Genomic DNA, 17975 nt, shown 5'->3' on the forward strand with positions numbered 1-17975 from the left:
AATTCCACAGACTTTGCAAAGAAAATCTTTCATATGAGAAGACCATCACAGTTAGAGATGATCCCATAGCAAACAAGGTGGGCAGCGACATCCTTGTCCAGAACAAAATTCAGGTGCTGGGCCTACATTGGCAATCTCCTGACAAAGGATGGAGAAAGATTAAATGTTACAAGCTGGCAGGTGAACCCCATGAGTTATTCTCTCTTCACTGCCTTTGAGTCCCACATAAGATCTATTCAATGACCATCACATGGAAATTTCCCTCTTCAACATGTTATTCAGTGTTAACTGTCCTAAATCACTCAGTGCTAAAGCACAGTTTCACAGATCCTGAGGATTTTTAGCCTTGCACAGCTCTGATTTGCCCTAAGAGACATCTGCACCATCCAGACAGCTGTCTGTCATCCCCTGGAGAATAAAGCAGCTTGGTACTTACTAGCTGACCCTGGAAATGCTACTTTCTGTTCAATTAAACTTGGACAAAGGTAAACCAAGTATTATTGTACTCAACTTCAGAGTCAGTTAACTGGCTATCAGGTGGGAAAAACAGATCTAAAGAAAACTAGGCCTAACCCACCATATTACAGTTTGATTTCCAGGGCATTCTCTGCAACTAGGAACCAACAGGACAGGTTTGCAGCACACAGACCCAGGCAACTGCTATCCAAGTCCCAGCCCTTTGGCATTGCTCCTGGAAGGGAAATTTCTTTCCTGAGGCAAAGTCTCTCCTTATGAGTCCCTCTGTCTGCTCCATTTTGGTGTAATGCATCCCAGGAAATTTCCTGAAACCTACTGCCTTCATAATTATTTCAATTATGATATCAGCTTGAGAGCTTCTTGCTAGTGCCAGCCAGCTTCTGCTAGTTGGCTGCCGTCCCTCCATTTGGGGACCCAGCTTTATCACCAAACTTACTGGTGCCAAACTGGGCAATTCATTCCCACAATATCAAAGCCATCTTTCCTAACAAACAAGTTGGTTAAAAAAAAAATAATGGAACTACCTAGAGTTTATATAAGTACATAAACTTTCTGGACACATGATTTTAGAAATATTTGTGGTAACCAACCAACAATAAAAACATGCTGCAATATTGCTGCAAATAGAGACAAACAGCACAGGGAGCAATATAAATCTGCCTACTTTGGGAAGTTTTGCTGCCCTCCCATACTGTCTCAGCACAGTTTATTGTTTTTTGTAGGCACATGTACAACAATGAACACCTCAAGCACAGGGCATAGCTCACTAAAAACATCATCTCTGTTTTGAACATTTGCATAGATCATCACCACCTCTTTTTTAAGTGCTGACACGTGGAAACAAGTGCTCTTTCAGTCTAAAGCAGGAGGAAATGGAGCATTGATGGGTCAGGCAAGCTTAATGTTTATAGAAAGACAGATTTTTTTATTGAGCATTTTAAGACTGTTGGGACGTTCCTAATTTGTGAGTATTGCACAGTCTTATTTGCTCTTTTCCTGTCCAGCCATAACCCCAGTCTCTTCTCATCCCTTCCACTCTGAGTTCCCCAAATCAAGGAGAATAATGAGTTAAAGGAGCTGTGCTGTCTCCCTGCAGATTTCTGCACACAATGTAAGAAGGGTCAGATGCTGTTTCAGGTCAACCAGGTCGTTCTGTGGCCGAACATGGTGCAGGAACCAAGGCAGGGGTTGAGCCACAGGACTAGCAGGAGGAAATAATTTGCTGGCCAGTGCACAACATGAAAAGCCACATTCTCCAGGCAGACAAAACTCTGGGACAGCAGTCATCAGTACCCATGACTTTGGGAGGTGGAGGGGGAGGAAAAGGAGCAAGAGCACCTGGAGAGCTGCCTCTTCAGTCTGTCACCATCCATGGAAGGCAGGGCAGCCACCTTTTCCCTGGGGCTGTAGCTCCTTCACCCACAACATGACCTTTGGGGCCCCAAATCCTGGGGGTATTGAGTAATCCAATCTATTCTCAGTACTTCCAATTGTCCCATCAACACAAGTATGCTGATTCAAACGATCAATTTAGGAGTTGTATCTGGTCAAAGAAACCCAGGAATGTTCCTCTACCTGAAAGCCAGTCCTCTGAATACACAGACCCTTATATCTTGGTAAATCAAGTAAATAAAAAAAGAACTATTCTTCTCACCAAACAGGATTTTTCATTGCTACACATAAACCATACAGCACAATGTCTGACTTGTCTCACAAGAGGAACCTTCAAGTATGATCCCATCTGGATGCACTGGAGCGAGCAAGCAAGAACAAAGACAGATTCATCTTTTTTGTGGAAAAAAAAATGTAAGTGGGATGTAAGTGGGAGGGATGTAGGCAAGGCTTGCTTGTCAAAACCTGAAAAGAGTAAAGCCAACATACCTGGGCATTCCCCATTGCTGCAGAGCCAGGTGCCACGTCGACAAATGCTATAAAACAAAAGGGCAAGTTAGACAAGAGGATGTGAATTCAAATCTTCTGTTGTAATTTTTTCCCAAACTACTAAAACACAGGCCCCTGTTCCAGGGAAATTAGACCAGTCCCCAACATGCTCTCCATCTCCCATAACCTCATTTCTTAATGTATTCATCCCTTCTTACCATCATTTGACCGCAACTGTTGGTGATATGAATGGAAATGGTTGCAAAATGCAGGAACTTCTGATGTTCCCTGGCAAAGTTCTGTGTTTAATATATATATTCAGCTGTATTCCACTGATGTGGAATGTGTTTTCAATGCAGTTCTCAAGGTATGTTCATCAATACAACAGAATCACAGGGGGAGAAAAAAAAGTTTGAAGGGACCTTTAGAAAAATCATATACTACAACCCCCAACTGAAAGAAGGCAATGTCAAAGGTATACCAGGTGGCTGAGGACCTTGTCCATTTGAGTTTAGAAATATCCAAGTTGAGGTCCCACAGACTCTTTGAGCAGTTGTCCCAGTGCAGCACCACCTCAGGGGAAGAATTTTTCCTTGTATCAAAACAGAATTCCCTCTACTGCAGCCTGTGTCCATGGCTTCATACTCCTCTGCTATTTGACTCTGAGAAGAGTTCGGCCCAGTCTTCTTTACAGCCTGTCTTTAGGCAGTGACAGTCCCTCATTACTCTTTAAACAAATCTATTCCCCTTTGCTTCTCCTCACAGACTCCCCCGCTGTGATCACCTCCAGTGTCCTCCACAAGACTCCCTCCAGTCCACAGTCCTCTCTCTTGCATTGTTGGGCCCTGGCAATGCTACTCCTGTCATGTCCTCACGAGTCCATCACTGGAGAGCAATAATCCCTCTCCTCCAAGTTAGTCAGACTTCTGCTAAAGACTGAAAACCATTTGTGGGGAGTCAGTGCATTAAGGATAAATGCAGAGTCAATGGAACGATCTTCTCCACAGCAGTATCAAGTTTGAATAACAGGAAGCAAAAAAAAAAAAAAAACAAACAAAAAAAATAGTCTGTCAGGCAGCACTCATCTCCCAAGAGCACTAAGTTTGAACAACGTGGCCAAGCCCCAGAGAGCTCCAAGGTAAAAGACAAAATGCTAATGTCATGGTTCATGTTCTGTGACACGTGGTGCAGGTAATGAAAACGTTCTGATTAACAAAGATGATGCAAAGACCACCTTTCTTCTCCATATCATGGTTTTCACTGAGTCCTCCTTCTGTACTCTAATTGGAAACTTCTGAGTACAGAGTTGTCTGAACTCCTTCCACAAATGTGTCTACACTTTAAACAAAACCAGATCAGGAATATATTAGTCATTCCCCTTCCTTTCTTTAGACTGCTAGCCTTCCCTTTCAGGTTGGCATTCCTGAGTCAAGGAAAAATTGTGGGCCATGCTAGGAAGACTCATTAGCTTTGTGATAAGTTCCAAGGACATGCCTTAGGCTAACCCCTCTTGGAAAGAAATGGGGCTTAGAGGTTAAATAAATGTAGGAAGTCAAAACAAAGACACCGCTGCTGACACTAACCAGACATGGGAACCTGCCGGTCAGTCTTATCCACAGGAAACAGGTAGTTCTGTCTGTTTGAAGAGTGTGACCTCCACATTGTTCTATCAGATCAAATATCCCTTTAAAAGCAGAGCTGATTTTGCCTTTGTGAACAGCTCACTTCTGGGAAGGGGCTGACAATTCCAATAAGAGAGGCAAGCCCTTTGTCAATAAAAGGAAATTTTTAAAAAGTAGAGTAATTTCTAGAAAGACCATCCAAAACAGTAACCAGTGACCCATGTGCAGTCTATGGCAGCCACACCAGAACAACACAGTTTACCATGAGTTGCAGTCCTGGGAGATGGTGAAGCCAGGAGGATAATGTTTTCCAGAGTGGATGCAGGAGCACTCGGAGCTTTCAATGCAGTGTTCACCATCAAGGAGCAGCCCCTCTGGATAGGTTGGGTAGCATCAGATACATGTACCACACACACACAGGGACAGAAATGCAAATACAATTAGATTTTCTAGTTCTTCATATATTTTGGCAAGACTTCATGTGCATTGTTATCCATACTTAATCACATACAGCAATAAAAAGGAATGAGGTTTGCCAAAAAGCCTCACAGGGGCTGCTGTCTGCTTTCCCTCTAGGGCTGCCTCTCCCTCAGATGTGCTGAGCAAACCATTTCTGGTGCTCCCAGTAAAGCTCTTTGCTTAGCAAGTCCCCAGGTCAAAAACACCTGACTGCTGAAAAAACTCTGCACTGACTGCAGTAAAGGGTGTCCAGACAGGTTTTGTATTAGACATAAGAGGACCAAAGGGTAGTCAATGTAGGGAATTAAGAAACAAATTTGGATACCATGTCAGTCTAGCAGAGAGGTCTGAGAGAAAGAAACACTCATGAGGAGCTGTGGAATCTCTTTGCAACTTCAGCAGAAGCAAAACACAAAAGGGCCAACTTCCCTTGAGGTTTCCATATTACAAAACTGTAATTACCTGCTCTATATAGAGAGTACTTTATCTACAAAGACAAGTGGAGGCACAAAAGAGTTACGGGACTTGTTTGAGGTAGCACTACAAGCTAGAAAAAGAAAAAAGGACAAGTTTCTTTCTCTGCAATCCCTATATTGAGAGAGAGTTGAGATTCCTCCATTTTTAAAAGAGCTGCTGTAGGAAAACATTTTGTTTCTTGAAAACCTCTCTCCCTTCTCCTTGAAGGATTCCTTCTAATAGCCTGCAGAGACTTTGGCTCTTTTCCCTGGCAGGAGCAGTCACCACAGACAGCGAGACACAGGTAAGTGCCCTTTCTCCCATTCTTTCCATAGAGCTGCCTGGAAAGATCTTGGCTGTTTAGAAAATCCTTTCAGTGAGGGATATTCAAAAGAAGATCTGAGCATTTAAGAGATGCATGGCTCTCCAGAGAGCACAAGAAAACGGAATGCCTGCCTTTTTTCCTGGCAATAGTAATTCCATTTACAGCAATTAAAGGAACTGTGAAGCATTTAAGGGAGGAAAAGACAAAAGAAAAAGAAAAAGACATTTGTTGAACAGATCCTTCGGATCCTTTTTACACTTGGAGAACTAGAAGAAAGATAAGCAAAGGTATAATCCTCATCCTAAATCCCTCTAGCCATCTGCCAGATCCTCCTGGTTTTCTATTAAACTCAAATCAAGGTTCTTCCCTTTTGACTGTGCGCTAAGTAAAAGTTTTGAACCCCTGATTGTTATTTCTTTCCATGCAGTTCCATCTACCCATCTACTTGTTCCTCATGCCCTATGCCCTTCATGTGGAGCTCCTGCTTCTGGGCACTTCAGTGTCTGTCCCCTTAAACCTTTCCTGTGCTGAACTGACCAGTGTGCCTACCAAGGGAAGAACACAGTGAGAGCCCTTGTGCAGCCAGTGGATTCATCTCCTTCAGCTCTTGCCAACACCCCCAGGAACTGCACAAATGTAGCAGCCAGATCCTTCCCAACAAAATAAGCTCCTGTGTCTGGTTATATAATCTGTCACCCTCCATGGGCACCTTCCCAGGTCCTGCCACAGAGTGACAGCTTTGAACCTCCAGTAAGTAAGAGACTGGTAAATAAATAAGAAACTACTAAGCTCTGAATGCAATGACTCCTCAAATGAGGCCGACATTGTCATTACTGCCTTGTTGTGGAAAGCAAATTATGATCTCCCTAAACCTCCATTGCACTTGGTATCTTGCACAGAAGGACAGTAAATACCTCTGTGCATTCACACCAAGTCTAGATTTGAGAGGGTGAAAGGCAGAGACAGTCCTATTGAAAACAAACAAAACCAATCAAACCAAAAAACAGCCAAAAATCAGCTTGGTCTGGAAGCATGTGGAGCTTTGCAGCCAGGAATCAAACTCTCCCCCTGCAGTTAAGTACAACAGACAGAAGAGGAAGATTGTGGTAGTTGAGCTTCCCCCTTTAATCCAATCTCATCTCCTGTATGAAAGATTCAATAATAAGTGAAATTATTCATCTGAAATCACAAAGATTTTTGAAATTATATTGTGAGCTCTACATGGACTGTTTTTTTGCAAGAAATTCTTTCAGTATATGCTCTGTTGTTTCTTCCTCTAACTGTGTGCCTCTAACCAAAGCAATTCAGAAGGAATACATCAAGGATAAGCAGTCCCTCACCAAGAAATAAAGGCAATCCTAGAGTAGTAGTTGGTACTGATTTTCACAGAAACATTTACTTTTTAGTTGGGTCTGAAAAATGGTCCTTTCATGGAGTGAGCATACAGGCATTACAGAAACTGGTTTATTCTGGGGCTGGAGCACAGAAAACAGAAGTGTTTCTGATCTAAGAAAATTTAGGGGAAGACACAGCTCTCCTTCTTCTAATAAAATAGGTAGCATGACTGCCAAATGTTTCTCTTTAAATAACACAGTAAAAAAATTACCAGGGCAGCTGCAGCCATCAACACATTGTCCATGACACACTTCATTGATATTCAGGCTCTGGCAGGTTTTGGTACATGGGGATACACATTCTTTATACTCCATGCCAACTGGACATCTTGGCCCTGAAACAAATAAACGAAATTAGAAATGCAAATTCTTTAATAAATCTTAAATAAATAAATCCCTTAATTATCAAAGGCTGAACCACAGAGACATCAAAAGGGTCATATCCTCTCCAATCATTGATTCCTTTTTCAGAAGCAGGACCTTTAAGAAACATTTGATTTTCATTTTGCTGCAACATCATCATGTGTCAGGTAGTGTAGTAGATACTTAAGACTTAATTTGTCTTCTAATAAATTGAGTCTTAATAGCTAAACCCAAGTGCATTAAGAACAATCAAACAATGGGGAGAAGTTTTGCAATAAGTCATTTGGACAGACAGTGTGTTCTGTACCTTTTAGCTATGCAGTTTGTGGAATTATACTCTTGGGTAAGACTCCTCCTTCCAGAGAACTGCCAGCACAGGATAACACCAGTGCCATGGTACCTTCACTGCTGTCAGGCCATTATACAAGCACACACTATAGCCATTCCTTCATTCCAATGCACAGACACACCAAACCCTTCAAGACTGAGTGGGCACGGAGTGGGAAGAAGAGATTACAGCCTGCCCTTTCCCATGAAATCCTCCATTGAAGGAGGTGGGAGGGTAATGGAGGGGTTGTCTTGCCCTTGGTGCCCTGGGCTTGGGCACGGGCTCACATTCGTACAGTGTGCCCAGAACTAGAGCTATTCCCATACCTCCAGTGTAAGACCATCATCATCTCCTGAGACAGTATAACAGCAGAGATGAAGGGTGATGGAAAATTAAGTTCCTGATGTGGCAGCAGGCCACTTCTCTTTTTCCTGACTCATTAAAAAAACATGGCTTGTGAATTCAAAGGTTAGAAATGAGCTTTAGAGCTCCTGGGATCACAGAAAGGTTCATTTCACTTGTGGCTTTAATCAGACTTACAAACAGGCCCAGTAAAAATGGGTTCTCTGGATCGCACCCTGAGCCAGGAGATGAGCCTTCATCAGATCCCTTTTATGTCCCAATGGAAAGGTAACCAAATACTGCTAGAACTCAGACTCTCCTTTGTGTGAAATCTCTATCCCTGGTGTACAATCCCTCCAACAAGTGGCTGGCAGTATCTTCCTGCCCTAACCATCATCTGAAGGCATAGTTTTTTCAGCGGTGACCAGTGGCATAATGCCTTTACCAGAGAAGAAATTGTTGTCAGTACAAACGAGTCAGTTATTTCACAGAATCAATTTACATAAACATCCTGAGAAAATTGGGTGTTTTGTGTAATGAAAAGCTATGAGAAAACCATCCCAGTCAGTCTGTGCACTTCCCTGTTGCAAAATCTCAGCAGAGATGCAATCAGGACCTCTGACGAGAGCAAAACTGGGCTAATAAAGGCAGCAGTTCAAGATGCAATCAGGATCCCTAACCTAGACAAAAACTGGCTTAAAAAAGGCAACATCCAAATTGCAATCTAACTGGTTGAAGCAAATAAAAGGTGAAACAATTGTTTTAATGGAAAAAAGGTTAGAGAGCCTTTCACTAGATGCTGATTTACAAGTACCTGTTGAATAATGTCACACATTTGAACCATATGTGAAATAGCTCCTAAACATCCCAGTCTATACCTTTATGTACCAAATAAGTCTTCACAGACTTTGTAAACCAAGGTGGCACATGTAACAGCTCAGGATCTTCTTTACAGAGGATTCAAACAATTCTGTCTTAGGGACAAAAACTTCTAGAACAAAGGCGGGGGATGGAGAGCTGAAGGAGATTGTAACCCGCCGTGTCTGAACCAACATCCTTAAAAAGCACTGGTTGCTTTTAGTTGCAGGACATAAATCTGCAAGACAGGCATGATCTTATTTGGGATAAGCAGCCTAGGAATAATTCTGCCAGCTTACTGCATGAGCTCTCTTCAGGCCACCCATCCAAAATCACTCCTTCGTGGGCACAGCTCCTTGCGTAATCCAGGAATGCTGGGCAGTGACAGTCCATGTGGGTGCAGGCACAGATGTCTCTCTCACAGAGACTGATGTAGGGTTCTGGATCTACTCGATGGTGGCACCGGGAGAAGGTGGAAGATGTTCTCAGCAGCTGGCAGGCTTCCATGATGCCCTGCACAAGAATTGAGGAGCAAAGGTAGAAAGGAGAGAGAAAAAGAGACAAAATTACTTCCTATAATCTCAGGAAGAAGGGAGAAACCCCAGCTTTTCCAAACATACTGTCAGCACTGTTGTTAAACATCACAGTTATTATTTAACACCACCATGCAGTTAATTACATCACAGTCAAGAGGTGATAGTGATTAATGTCCATTCCTTCACCACATCCACATATACAGAGGTACATTAATACACTGATTATTATAGAATAGGGTGTCACACAAGGGATGTTTCACACAGAAACATGTCAGTCACCCAGCAAATGGATGGAAGCATTCTGCCTTCTTCAATCACAGAGCTCACAGAATATTCTGAGTTGGAAGGGACCCACAAGGATCACCAAGTCCAACTCTTAAGTGAATGGCCTATACAAGGACCAAACCCACAATCTTGGCTTTATTGGCAACATGCTTTAACCAGCTGAGCTAATCTCAGGGCCTGCTTTCTACCCAACAAAGAATCAGATGGTGTCTGGTTTACCAGGAAAAGAGGAGCCCAGGACTGAGGCGTGGAGGAAGAAAAATTACCAGGTCATCTTTTGAATAACAGTGGAACAGGGTAAGTTTTAGAGTGAAAGACTGAGCCTGATTTGAAATCCCAGGAATGAAATTTGTTTTCCACTTCTGGCCACACTTGCCTGTTGCTCCTGCTGGCTTGTCCAATGCACAGTAGCTCAGATAAATAGCAGAAAAATAACCCAGGGAAGAAAAGCAATTTTTTTCTGCTCTTCTGGTGAGTTAAATCAGCATGTTGACAGCAAGAGCAAGGGAAAGACCGCACAGTGAGAGGGGGGGAGGACATCAACACCTCTCTTTTCAGACAGCAGCAACCTAAGAGGAAACTTAGCTGTATGTGAAAAGAAACCTAAGTGTATGACTAAGTTTTCCATGGGAGGCCCCTAAACAGATTCTTATGTGCACATTATATCACATTCAATAACTCTGAGGCCCTCAATGCAATTTTCTGAAAGGATGGCACTGAGTTTAGATAAGTGGGAAAATTATTTCTTGATACGACCCTGGCACAGAGAGTTGAAGTGTAATTTTATTCTACTTATTTGTCAGTTTTTTATGTAATCGAGTTATGTTTCCTATGTTACATTCAGTGGTTGGAGGTGGTGAGCATGTTTTTCAGAGTATTTCACAGTAACATTACTCCTGAATACATTAACATGTACCTGAGGTTACAGCACACACAAGTTGTTGTGTAAAAAAAAAAAGTCTTGCTTTCTCATGTTTGAGAGATGAAAAATCCCACAGAGTTGAGCAGTCAGCAGAAATTTAGACATCTTCTCTCAATGGCAACTGTTATACCTGTATAGGAAAACTGCTGAGTAGAAAATACTTATTTTGCTAAAGGGTGCTTTGTTCAGGGGATCAACTCAAGCTAGTACATGTCTGAACCAAGACAGAATTTCTTACTTATGAAAACAAACCAACCAGAAATGTCTAGTCCATTTTGAGTTTAGCAAAGGGCTCAGTGAACAACACAGAGGTTTTGAGCTTTCTGAGAGTGGTCTCGGGGAACTTAAAACAATGTTAACTGAGAGCTGAACACAGTGGTCCTTCAGAAAATCACTGGAATAATTCTGATGCCTAAATAGCAGCCACCATGCTGAATCAGTGGGGGGAAAAAGTAGAAGGGAGGGAGCAGGAACTACATAAATGGTGGTTGGTGCTGCTGCAAGACTACACAGAAGTACAAGAAAGCTGAAAAAGTGCCCTAAGGGTGGAAGTAACAAAAACAGAAGCAGGCAAAAAAGCTATTAAAGCAGTGCTTCAAGATGAAACTGATAAACCAAAAGTGAGTTCAGAGCCATTCAGAGGATGAGCAGCACAGCAGCTCCTGGATCAAAGCCTTGATCCAGACGGCATCAAGTGCACCAGAAAACCAGTATCTGCAACAAGCCCATTTAGGGGCTGTGCTAATAAAATTTCTTAACAAGGAAGAACTTTTTGTTAAAAAGTTAATGCAACTCAACTGTTATGTTACAGTAAAACTCAGACTGTATGTTCCATTAAAAGGAAAACTAGCAGAAACACTTTTTTGACCATGGTTATTACATATCAGTAAATTTTAGGTTTGAAAGCAACCTAAAAAAATAAAGCAGTTTACATACACACAAAAAATTAAGCAGTTTTTCTTTTCCTATAGTGTTCTTTGGTCTTAGACTTGTTCAGCAACAGCATAGCTAAAGGTTGAGCTCTAGTTGATTGTCAAGAAGCCAAGTCATGTGCTAAAAAGCAACAAAAAGTACTTTTTTTTTCCCATGTAAAGGTTTTCTTGCCATTCAAATTTCTTCAGATTTTCCAGTGACTTTATAGGAGAAATTAGAGCTGAAATTTTCCCATCCTTTAGTTATATCTCAACTATTGTGATGAATTAATGAAGATAAGCTGAAATATCATAGAATCATACAATATCCTGAGTTGGAAGGGCCCCACAAGGAGCATCCAAGTCCAACTCCTGGCCCTGTACAGGACACCCCAACAATCCCACCCTGTGCCTGAGAGCATTGTCCAAATGCTCCCTGAGCTCTGGCAGCCTTGGGGCTGTGCCCACTGCCCTGGGGAGCCTGTTCCAATACGAGTAAATCCAAAAAGATACAAAACAAAACAAATTCACCATGAGAGTGGTCAAACACTGGAACAAGTGTTCAGAGAAGCTGTGGAAGCACCACCCTTGGAGACACCAGAAATGTGAGTGGACAAGGACCTGAGCAGCCTGACCTAGGATGGCCTTGTTGGAAGCAGGGAATTGGACTCAATGACCTCTAATGGTCCCTTCAAACTTAAACCATTCTGCAAATTCTTTTTATTTTCTCTCCCTTTCTTTAAAACTCAGTGGTTGGGCTGAACTGAGAGAGGTCCTTATTCTTTAGTTTAGGAGGCAGTGTGATATGGTGAGCATCAGATCTTGGCAGCCTCATCCACTGCTGTAACACTCCTGCTCATGGATCAACAGCTCCAGAAGCTGCTCCACACAAAGAAATATTTAAACCCAACAGACCAGGGAGTGAAGCCTCAGGCTGAAACAGTGCTTAGAGTAAAGCTGTCTGTAAGATTAAAACTAGAAGAACTGACTGCAGTATCCAAAATACAGGTGAAAGTCATAAAACTTCCCCCTCCACTTCTGTAGAAGTTCTATTTTAAATGCTTCTTTAAATGGATCAGCAGCAGCCTGGCACTAACAACCCTTAGTGACCACAAACTTGCTGACCTTCCTTCTTCCCCAGTCCCACCACACAGAGCTGGAGGTGGAATTTTGTACATTCTTCCCATTTCTGTGGCATTGCCTTCTGCTGCTGCATGAACTGCATTTGTCTGTTGCTTAACAAATGCCATTAAAGAGATATAACCTAAAAAATAACAGCAGAAATCAGACACCCCCTCTCATTCCCTTTAATTTAAGCCCTAAGGTATACAGAGATGCACAGAGTTTCTCCAGATCATTCAGGAAGGGTATATTTATGGAATCACTGAATTACTTGGGTTGGAAGGGACACTGAAGCTCCTCTAGGCCAATCCCCTGCCATGGGCAGGGACACCTTTCACAAGACCAGGTTGCTCCAAGCCCCATTAAACATTTCCAGAGGTGGGGCTGGACCTCTGGACCTTTGCTGGACCTGCTTCTGACCTCTACCATGACAAATTATGGTTCAAAGCTGAAAACTTCTGCTTGCTTTCCCATCTGGGGATGAATGTTATTACTTTATTGCATATGGAAGTACTCTGTGGGATAACGAGCAGGACTATTTCTTGCAAATCACAGCAAAATCTGAATTTTGCTTTCAATCATTTTCACATCACGTGTTGTAAGTAAATTTCCTCATAAGAAAGAAAAAAAGGAAATAATACAATGAATACAGTGAAGTCTGGCCTCCACACACCATTTATATTAGATGCGAAATCTAGAATACAAAGGTAACATAATAGAACACATAAATCAATTGCAATGTTTTAAAAGATAAATATTTTTGTTTTCAAGGTTGCCTCATTACTACAGTTTTCCACATTACTCTTTTATACTTCAACATCCATGTTACCCATGCCACTGGTCACCTGAGAGCTTCTGAGATTGCAGCACTTCATTGAAAAGACAGCCTAAATCAGCACAAGCAAGTGGTGAAAAAATGGATCAGACAAAGCAGTGAAACTCCTTTCCAGTAACTAAAGAGCAGCTGCTGAGGCCAGGGCTTAATAGGAAAGCAGCAGCTTACTTCCTCCTTCTAAAACTACCCAGTCTGGAATGCTCTCTGTATCACAAGGTAGACAACAGGTAGTCACATATGTGTAAGAGTGTGTGTGTGTGTGTGTGTGTGTGTTAGAGGTGGTGGGCAGGGAGAGTCCCCGAGCAACAGTGGAGTAAGAGTGTGAGCTGGTTCAAGATTTTCAGCTGATACACAGAGACATTAGTCAAGACAAACCCACAAAACTTCCATTTTCTAGGATTTGAAGATAAAATTGCTACAGAGCTTTCTAATTTCACTGCACAGAATCAGAGTGGAAGGGACCTTAAAGATCATCTTGTTCCAACCCCCTGCCACGGGCAGAGACACTTTCCACTATCCCAGGTTGCTGAGAGCCCCATCCAAGCTGGCCTTGGACACTCCCAGGGATGGGGCATTTACGGTTTCTCTGGGCAACCAGGGCCTCACCACTGTCACAGAGAAAAACTTCCCAATATCCAATATAAACCTACTCTGTCAGCTTAAAGCCATTCCCCCTTGGCCTGTCACTACAATTCCCAATGAAAGAAGTCAGAAGTCATCTCTCCAAGGGTGCTGTTGGACTGGGAAGGGGGACAGGGAGGCTGAGAGAGAGGGCAAAGAGAGCCACAGACCTCCCAGCATGAGGGCACAGGGGTGGGAGGAGTGCTCTGAACCAGAGCTGTTGTTTTCCTCACCTAACAGCTGATCCGGGGCCAGGGAGGGAAGGAGGCTGGGAGACAGAGGAGATTTACATTCCTGGAGCTGAAGCAAGCAAACAAAGCACACTATTAAAAAGCCCTACATTCTTCAGCAGGCACTTGTTTGGCCGGACTTCTATTAATAGTTCTGTGTTTATTCTTGCACAGGGAATAAATTAAAGCAATGTTAAATGCTGTGAGCTCATGAACTCACACGGGAGAGAATATAATTTCATTCACTTTGCAGGAAAGCAAACTTTACCCACAAAACATCAATATTTAATACGATCCATAGAAGACTCACAAGTTGCAGTCGACCCATCAGACTGGAGTTTGCCCTGCATGCCACTCCCCAGCCTCAGCTGCAATTTTGACCTTTTCAAAACGTTAAACTGGCCTTAATAGACCAACTTCCCACATCCACAACCAGTCACAAGAACTAGCCCTGAAACCATGTTTAAACAACCATAGAACAGCCTGGGTTGGAAGGGACCTCCAAGATCATCTTGTTTCAATCCTCTGCTATGATCAGGGTCACCTTCCTCTAGACCAGGTTGCTCAGAGGCCCATCCAACCTGGCCTTGAACACTTCCAGGGATGGGGCAACCACAGCTTCTCTGGGCAACCTATGCCAGGGCCTACCACCCTCACAGGGAAGAATTTCTTCCCAATATCCAATCTGAACCTCCTCTCTGTCAGTTTGAAGCCATTTCCTCTTGTCCTGTCACTCCAGGCCCTTGGAAATAGTCTCTCTCCATCTTCCTTGTGGGCTCCCTTCAGGCACAGGAAGACCACAATTAGGTCACCCCAAAGCTTCTCTTTTCCAGGCTGAACAATCCCAATTCTGTCAGCCTGTCCTGCTGTGCAGTCCCATCCCTCAGAAGATCTCAGCCAGATAGGAACTCCTCATGCTTTGGTCCCACCCTTGGCACCACACACCATTTCTCAAGCCAGGTGTTCAATCAGTTCTGACCATGACAGAAACAGCCCACACACACCAGGTCTGCTCAAGCAAGAAACACAGGTTGGAGATTCCCAGCCTGAAATCAGGGCTGTCATTTCCTCAGCCAGTTTTGCAGGCAGCGAGGCTGAAGCACCCCCATCCAAAAGCTTAGTGGAAATATAAATTTAGGGTCAGAACTTTACAACTTGTCCAACTCTTAGTTAGCCTTTTCCAGGAAACTGTGAAACCAGCACTCAAAGTAGCTGATTAGCAGATATGCTCCAGGAAGTGTTACTAGTTTTGAGAAATGATTTGAACCTAGTTTAGCAAGTATCAGTCTACAGGACTCGAATAGCAACAAACTAACAGCTCAGTTTTGTCCTCAGTTACTCTGGTATAAATCTAAACCTGGCACCTACCAAGTAATTCTGACTTACAACAGAGTACATGGAATCAGATGTAACCCTTCAGTGGGTGAATTCACCATGACGTTCATCGTCTGTAACAGCACATGTTTCAGTATATATTCAAAGCTACTTTCCTCCCTGAGCTGGTAACCATCTTCCTGCATCCACACTGTGTCTAATGGAAACAAGGAACTTATTTATATTTATAAAAGACAAGGAAAAAATAGGTTGATGCAGCAAAGGGGGTCATAGAGTTGGCCAAGACAAACAGTTCTGTGTTTCTTCAGTAGATCAGCACTGCTATCTGTATGCATAGCTGAAGGAAGCATCTCCTTCTAGCAAGGGAAATAGCCTGGTGGCAAACATTTTTTGCAATACCTACAGAAAACATCTCCTCTGTCAGAAATAGCCTGGCTGGAGCATCTTCTTGCTCTGCTGACTCCCAGGTATATAAACTGCAACACATTCACAAATACAGTTTGGGGGGTGGTGCCCACAGAGGCTTCAGAACTGACAATTCCCTGATGGTAGAGTCAGAAAGTGAATTAACTACCTCATTCTACAGGCATCACTGAAACACACCTTTTCTAAGTAATACCAAAGTTTCTTTGGCAGCAACTCACACTTCAGGCTCAAATAAGCTGTTGCATTCTCTGCTTGATTGCTGCTTGTGTGTTAGGTTTTGGGGTTTTAATTGGGGGGAAGGAAAGGGGGTTATATATATATGTGCTGCGGCTTTAGGAAGAACAGGTAGGGTTCAATAGGAGAGAAAAATTGTATTCACTAGTGAGTGAACAGTTCCTTCCTCAACAACTTATGTAAAACTGGTCAGAACATGCAGCCTCCCGGGTCACTTCTTCACACCTTTACCATACAGTCCAATTACCAAACTGAAAACCAGAAAGGTTAGCATTAAAAGAATAATCCCAGCCTGCAACAACTGGGAAGGCCAGTGCAGAAATCCTCCTGCCAGCACCAGCAGGGAGGGCACATCAGCTCAGGAACCGCAAGCACACGGCTGCATCCTGCACTCAGCCCCACGCTGACAAGGGCCCAGAGGCAGCAGGAGCCAACGCTGAGGACGTGTCACTTCCACCTTCTGCCTGCACCTGACCCTGCTGCACCACAGCAGGGCCCACAGACAGCCACCATTAGCCCTGCGGTTCACACCTGACAGGTTGGAGGAGGAGCTGCACACCTTGCTCCAGTGCAGCAGCAAAATCAGTGCCTGGCACAGCTACCTCACACCACAGCACCCCAGGAACCCAGCATGGGTATCTCCTGCATCTCTCATCCTAACCACTTGCTGGGGGAGGACCACGTTAGGTACAGAGGCGGATTCAAAGAAGCATTACCCTCCTTGCAGTCCACAACTTCCTCAGGAGGGGAAGTGGAGGGACAGGCACTGATCTCTGCTCTCAGTGACAGGACCCAAGGGAACTGCATGAAGCTGTGTCAGGAGAGCTTCAGGTTGGACTTTAGGAAAAGGTTCTTCACCCAGAGGTTGGTTGGACACTGGAAAAAGCTGCCCAGGTCAGTGGTCATGGCCCCAAACCTAACAGAGCTCAAGGAGTGTTTGGACAACACTCTCAGACACATGGTGGGATTCTTGGGGTTGTTCTGTGCAGGGCCAAGAGTTGGACTTTGATGCTCCTTGTGGGTCCCTTCCAACTCAGGATATTCTGTGATTTGTGTTCTCCTGCCAGAGGGCAGGTGAGTTGCCTTTCAGGTAGGGGAGGACTGAAACCAAAATAGCATCTCGCAGCACCAACCTTCTCTGCAATATCAGATGAAATGTTGCAAGTGTTGCTTGGAGTCTGCACTCTCTTGCAGCGCTTGTTTTCACTGTGCAAAGCCCAGGAGTTTGCAAAATCATAACTGTTCCCCGCCAGGGTCCCTGGGAATGAAAAAGAGGAGAAGCACATGGCTGTTGAGGGGTTTCAGCAACAAGTGGGCAGTACTGGCTATTCTCAAGGTGACAGTCTGCTGAAAGCTGTCTTTAAAAATAAAAACTGTCATATCAAATGGATTTCTATTCTAAGAAGACTGACTGTAGAAAAGCCACTATCAGTGATCTGGACTGACTCCTGCAGAGGAGCTCTCTGAGCCCAAGGACACACTAAAACTTGCAGAAGGTAGCTCCCAGCACCTCTCACACCTGCATGAATGTGGTAGAGATGTTGCTGGTAAGCTGTAAACTGCAGAAGCTAAAGCACACCTACACATCTTCCTACTATTTAGAAGTTGTCAATAAAACACAAGATATATTAGAGAGGCAAACAAAATGCAGCTGTTTTCCCCACACAAGCATTAGCATTCCTGATCCCAGTTAGCCTTGATTTTTCTCCTACCAAAACTAAATCACGTATGCTAGGAAACTTAACATACACCATAATGGTTTGAGCCCATCATCTGTGATGATGATGATGATATATCTTCCTGTGTAAGATTTGCATCCACTTTGCAAAAAAGCAGAACTGAAGGAGTTTGTATGGCTGCCACTTCCTGGGAGATGCAAAGCCACCTCTCTGCTTTTCTTGCTCCATCCTCCTGAAAAGGGGGATCATCCCAGAAAGAGAATGCTCCCTCCACCCCCTTTTCCCTCCCATGATCTGTCTCATTTCAGGACTACCTCTGCTTCCTTCTGTGGGT

The 17975-nt window shown here is 43.6% G+C and overlaps 1 protein-coding gene across 1 annotated transcript in view; it reads right to left on the reverse strand.

Moving 5' to 3' along the window:
- The window catches only part of VWF (von Willebrand factor), a 131219-nt gene that overhangs the window by 101681 nt on the left and 11563 nt on the right, over positions 1–17975 (reverse strand). Inside the window, exons 6-10 of the mRNA XM_027665954.1 lie at positions 17096–17220; positions 8805–9018; positions 6827–6949; positions 4243–4354; positions 2359–2405 (exon numbers count right to left, since the gene is read on the reverse strand). Of these exons, the coding sequence (XP_027521755.1) occupies positions 2359–2405; positions 4243–4354; positions 6827–6949; positions 8805–9018; positions 17096–17220 (621 nt within the window). The remainder of the gene's footprint in view (positions 1–2358; positions 2406–4242; positions 4355–6826; positions 6950–8804; positions 9019–17095; positions 17221–17975) is intronic.

The sequence above is a fragment of the Corapipo altera genome, unplaced genomic scaffold (assembly GCF_003945725.1).
Source record: "Corapipo altera isolate COAL_440 unplaced genomic scaffold, ASM394572v1 249, whole genome shotgun sequence".
Classification (NCBI taxonomy): domain Eukaryota; kingdom Metazoa; phylum Chordata; class Aves; order Passeriformes; family Pipridae; genus Corapipo; species Corapipo altera.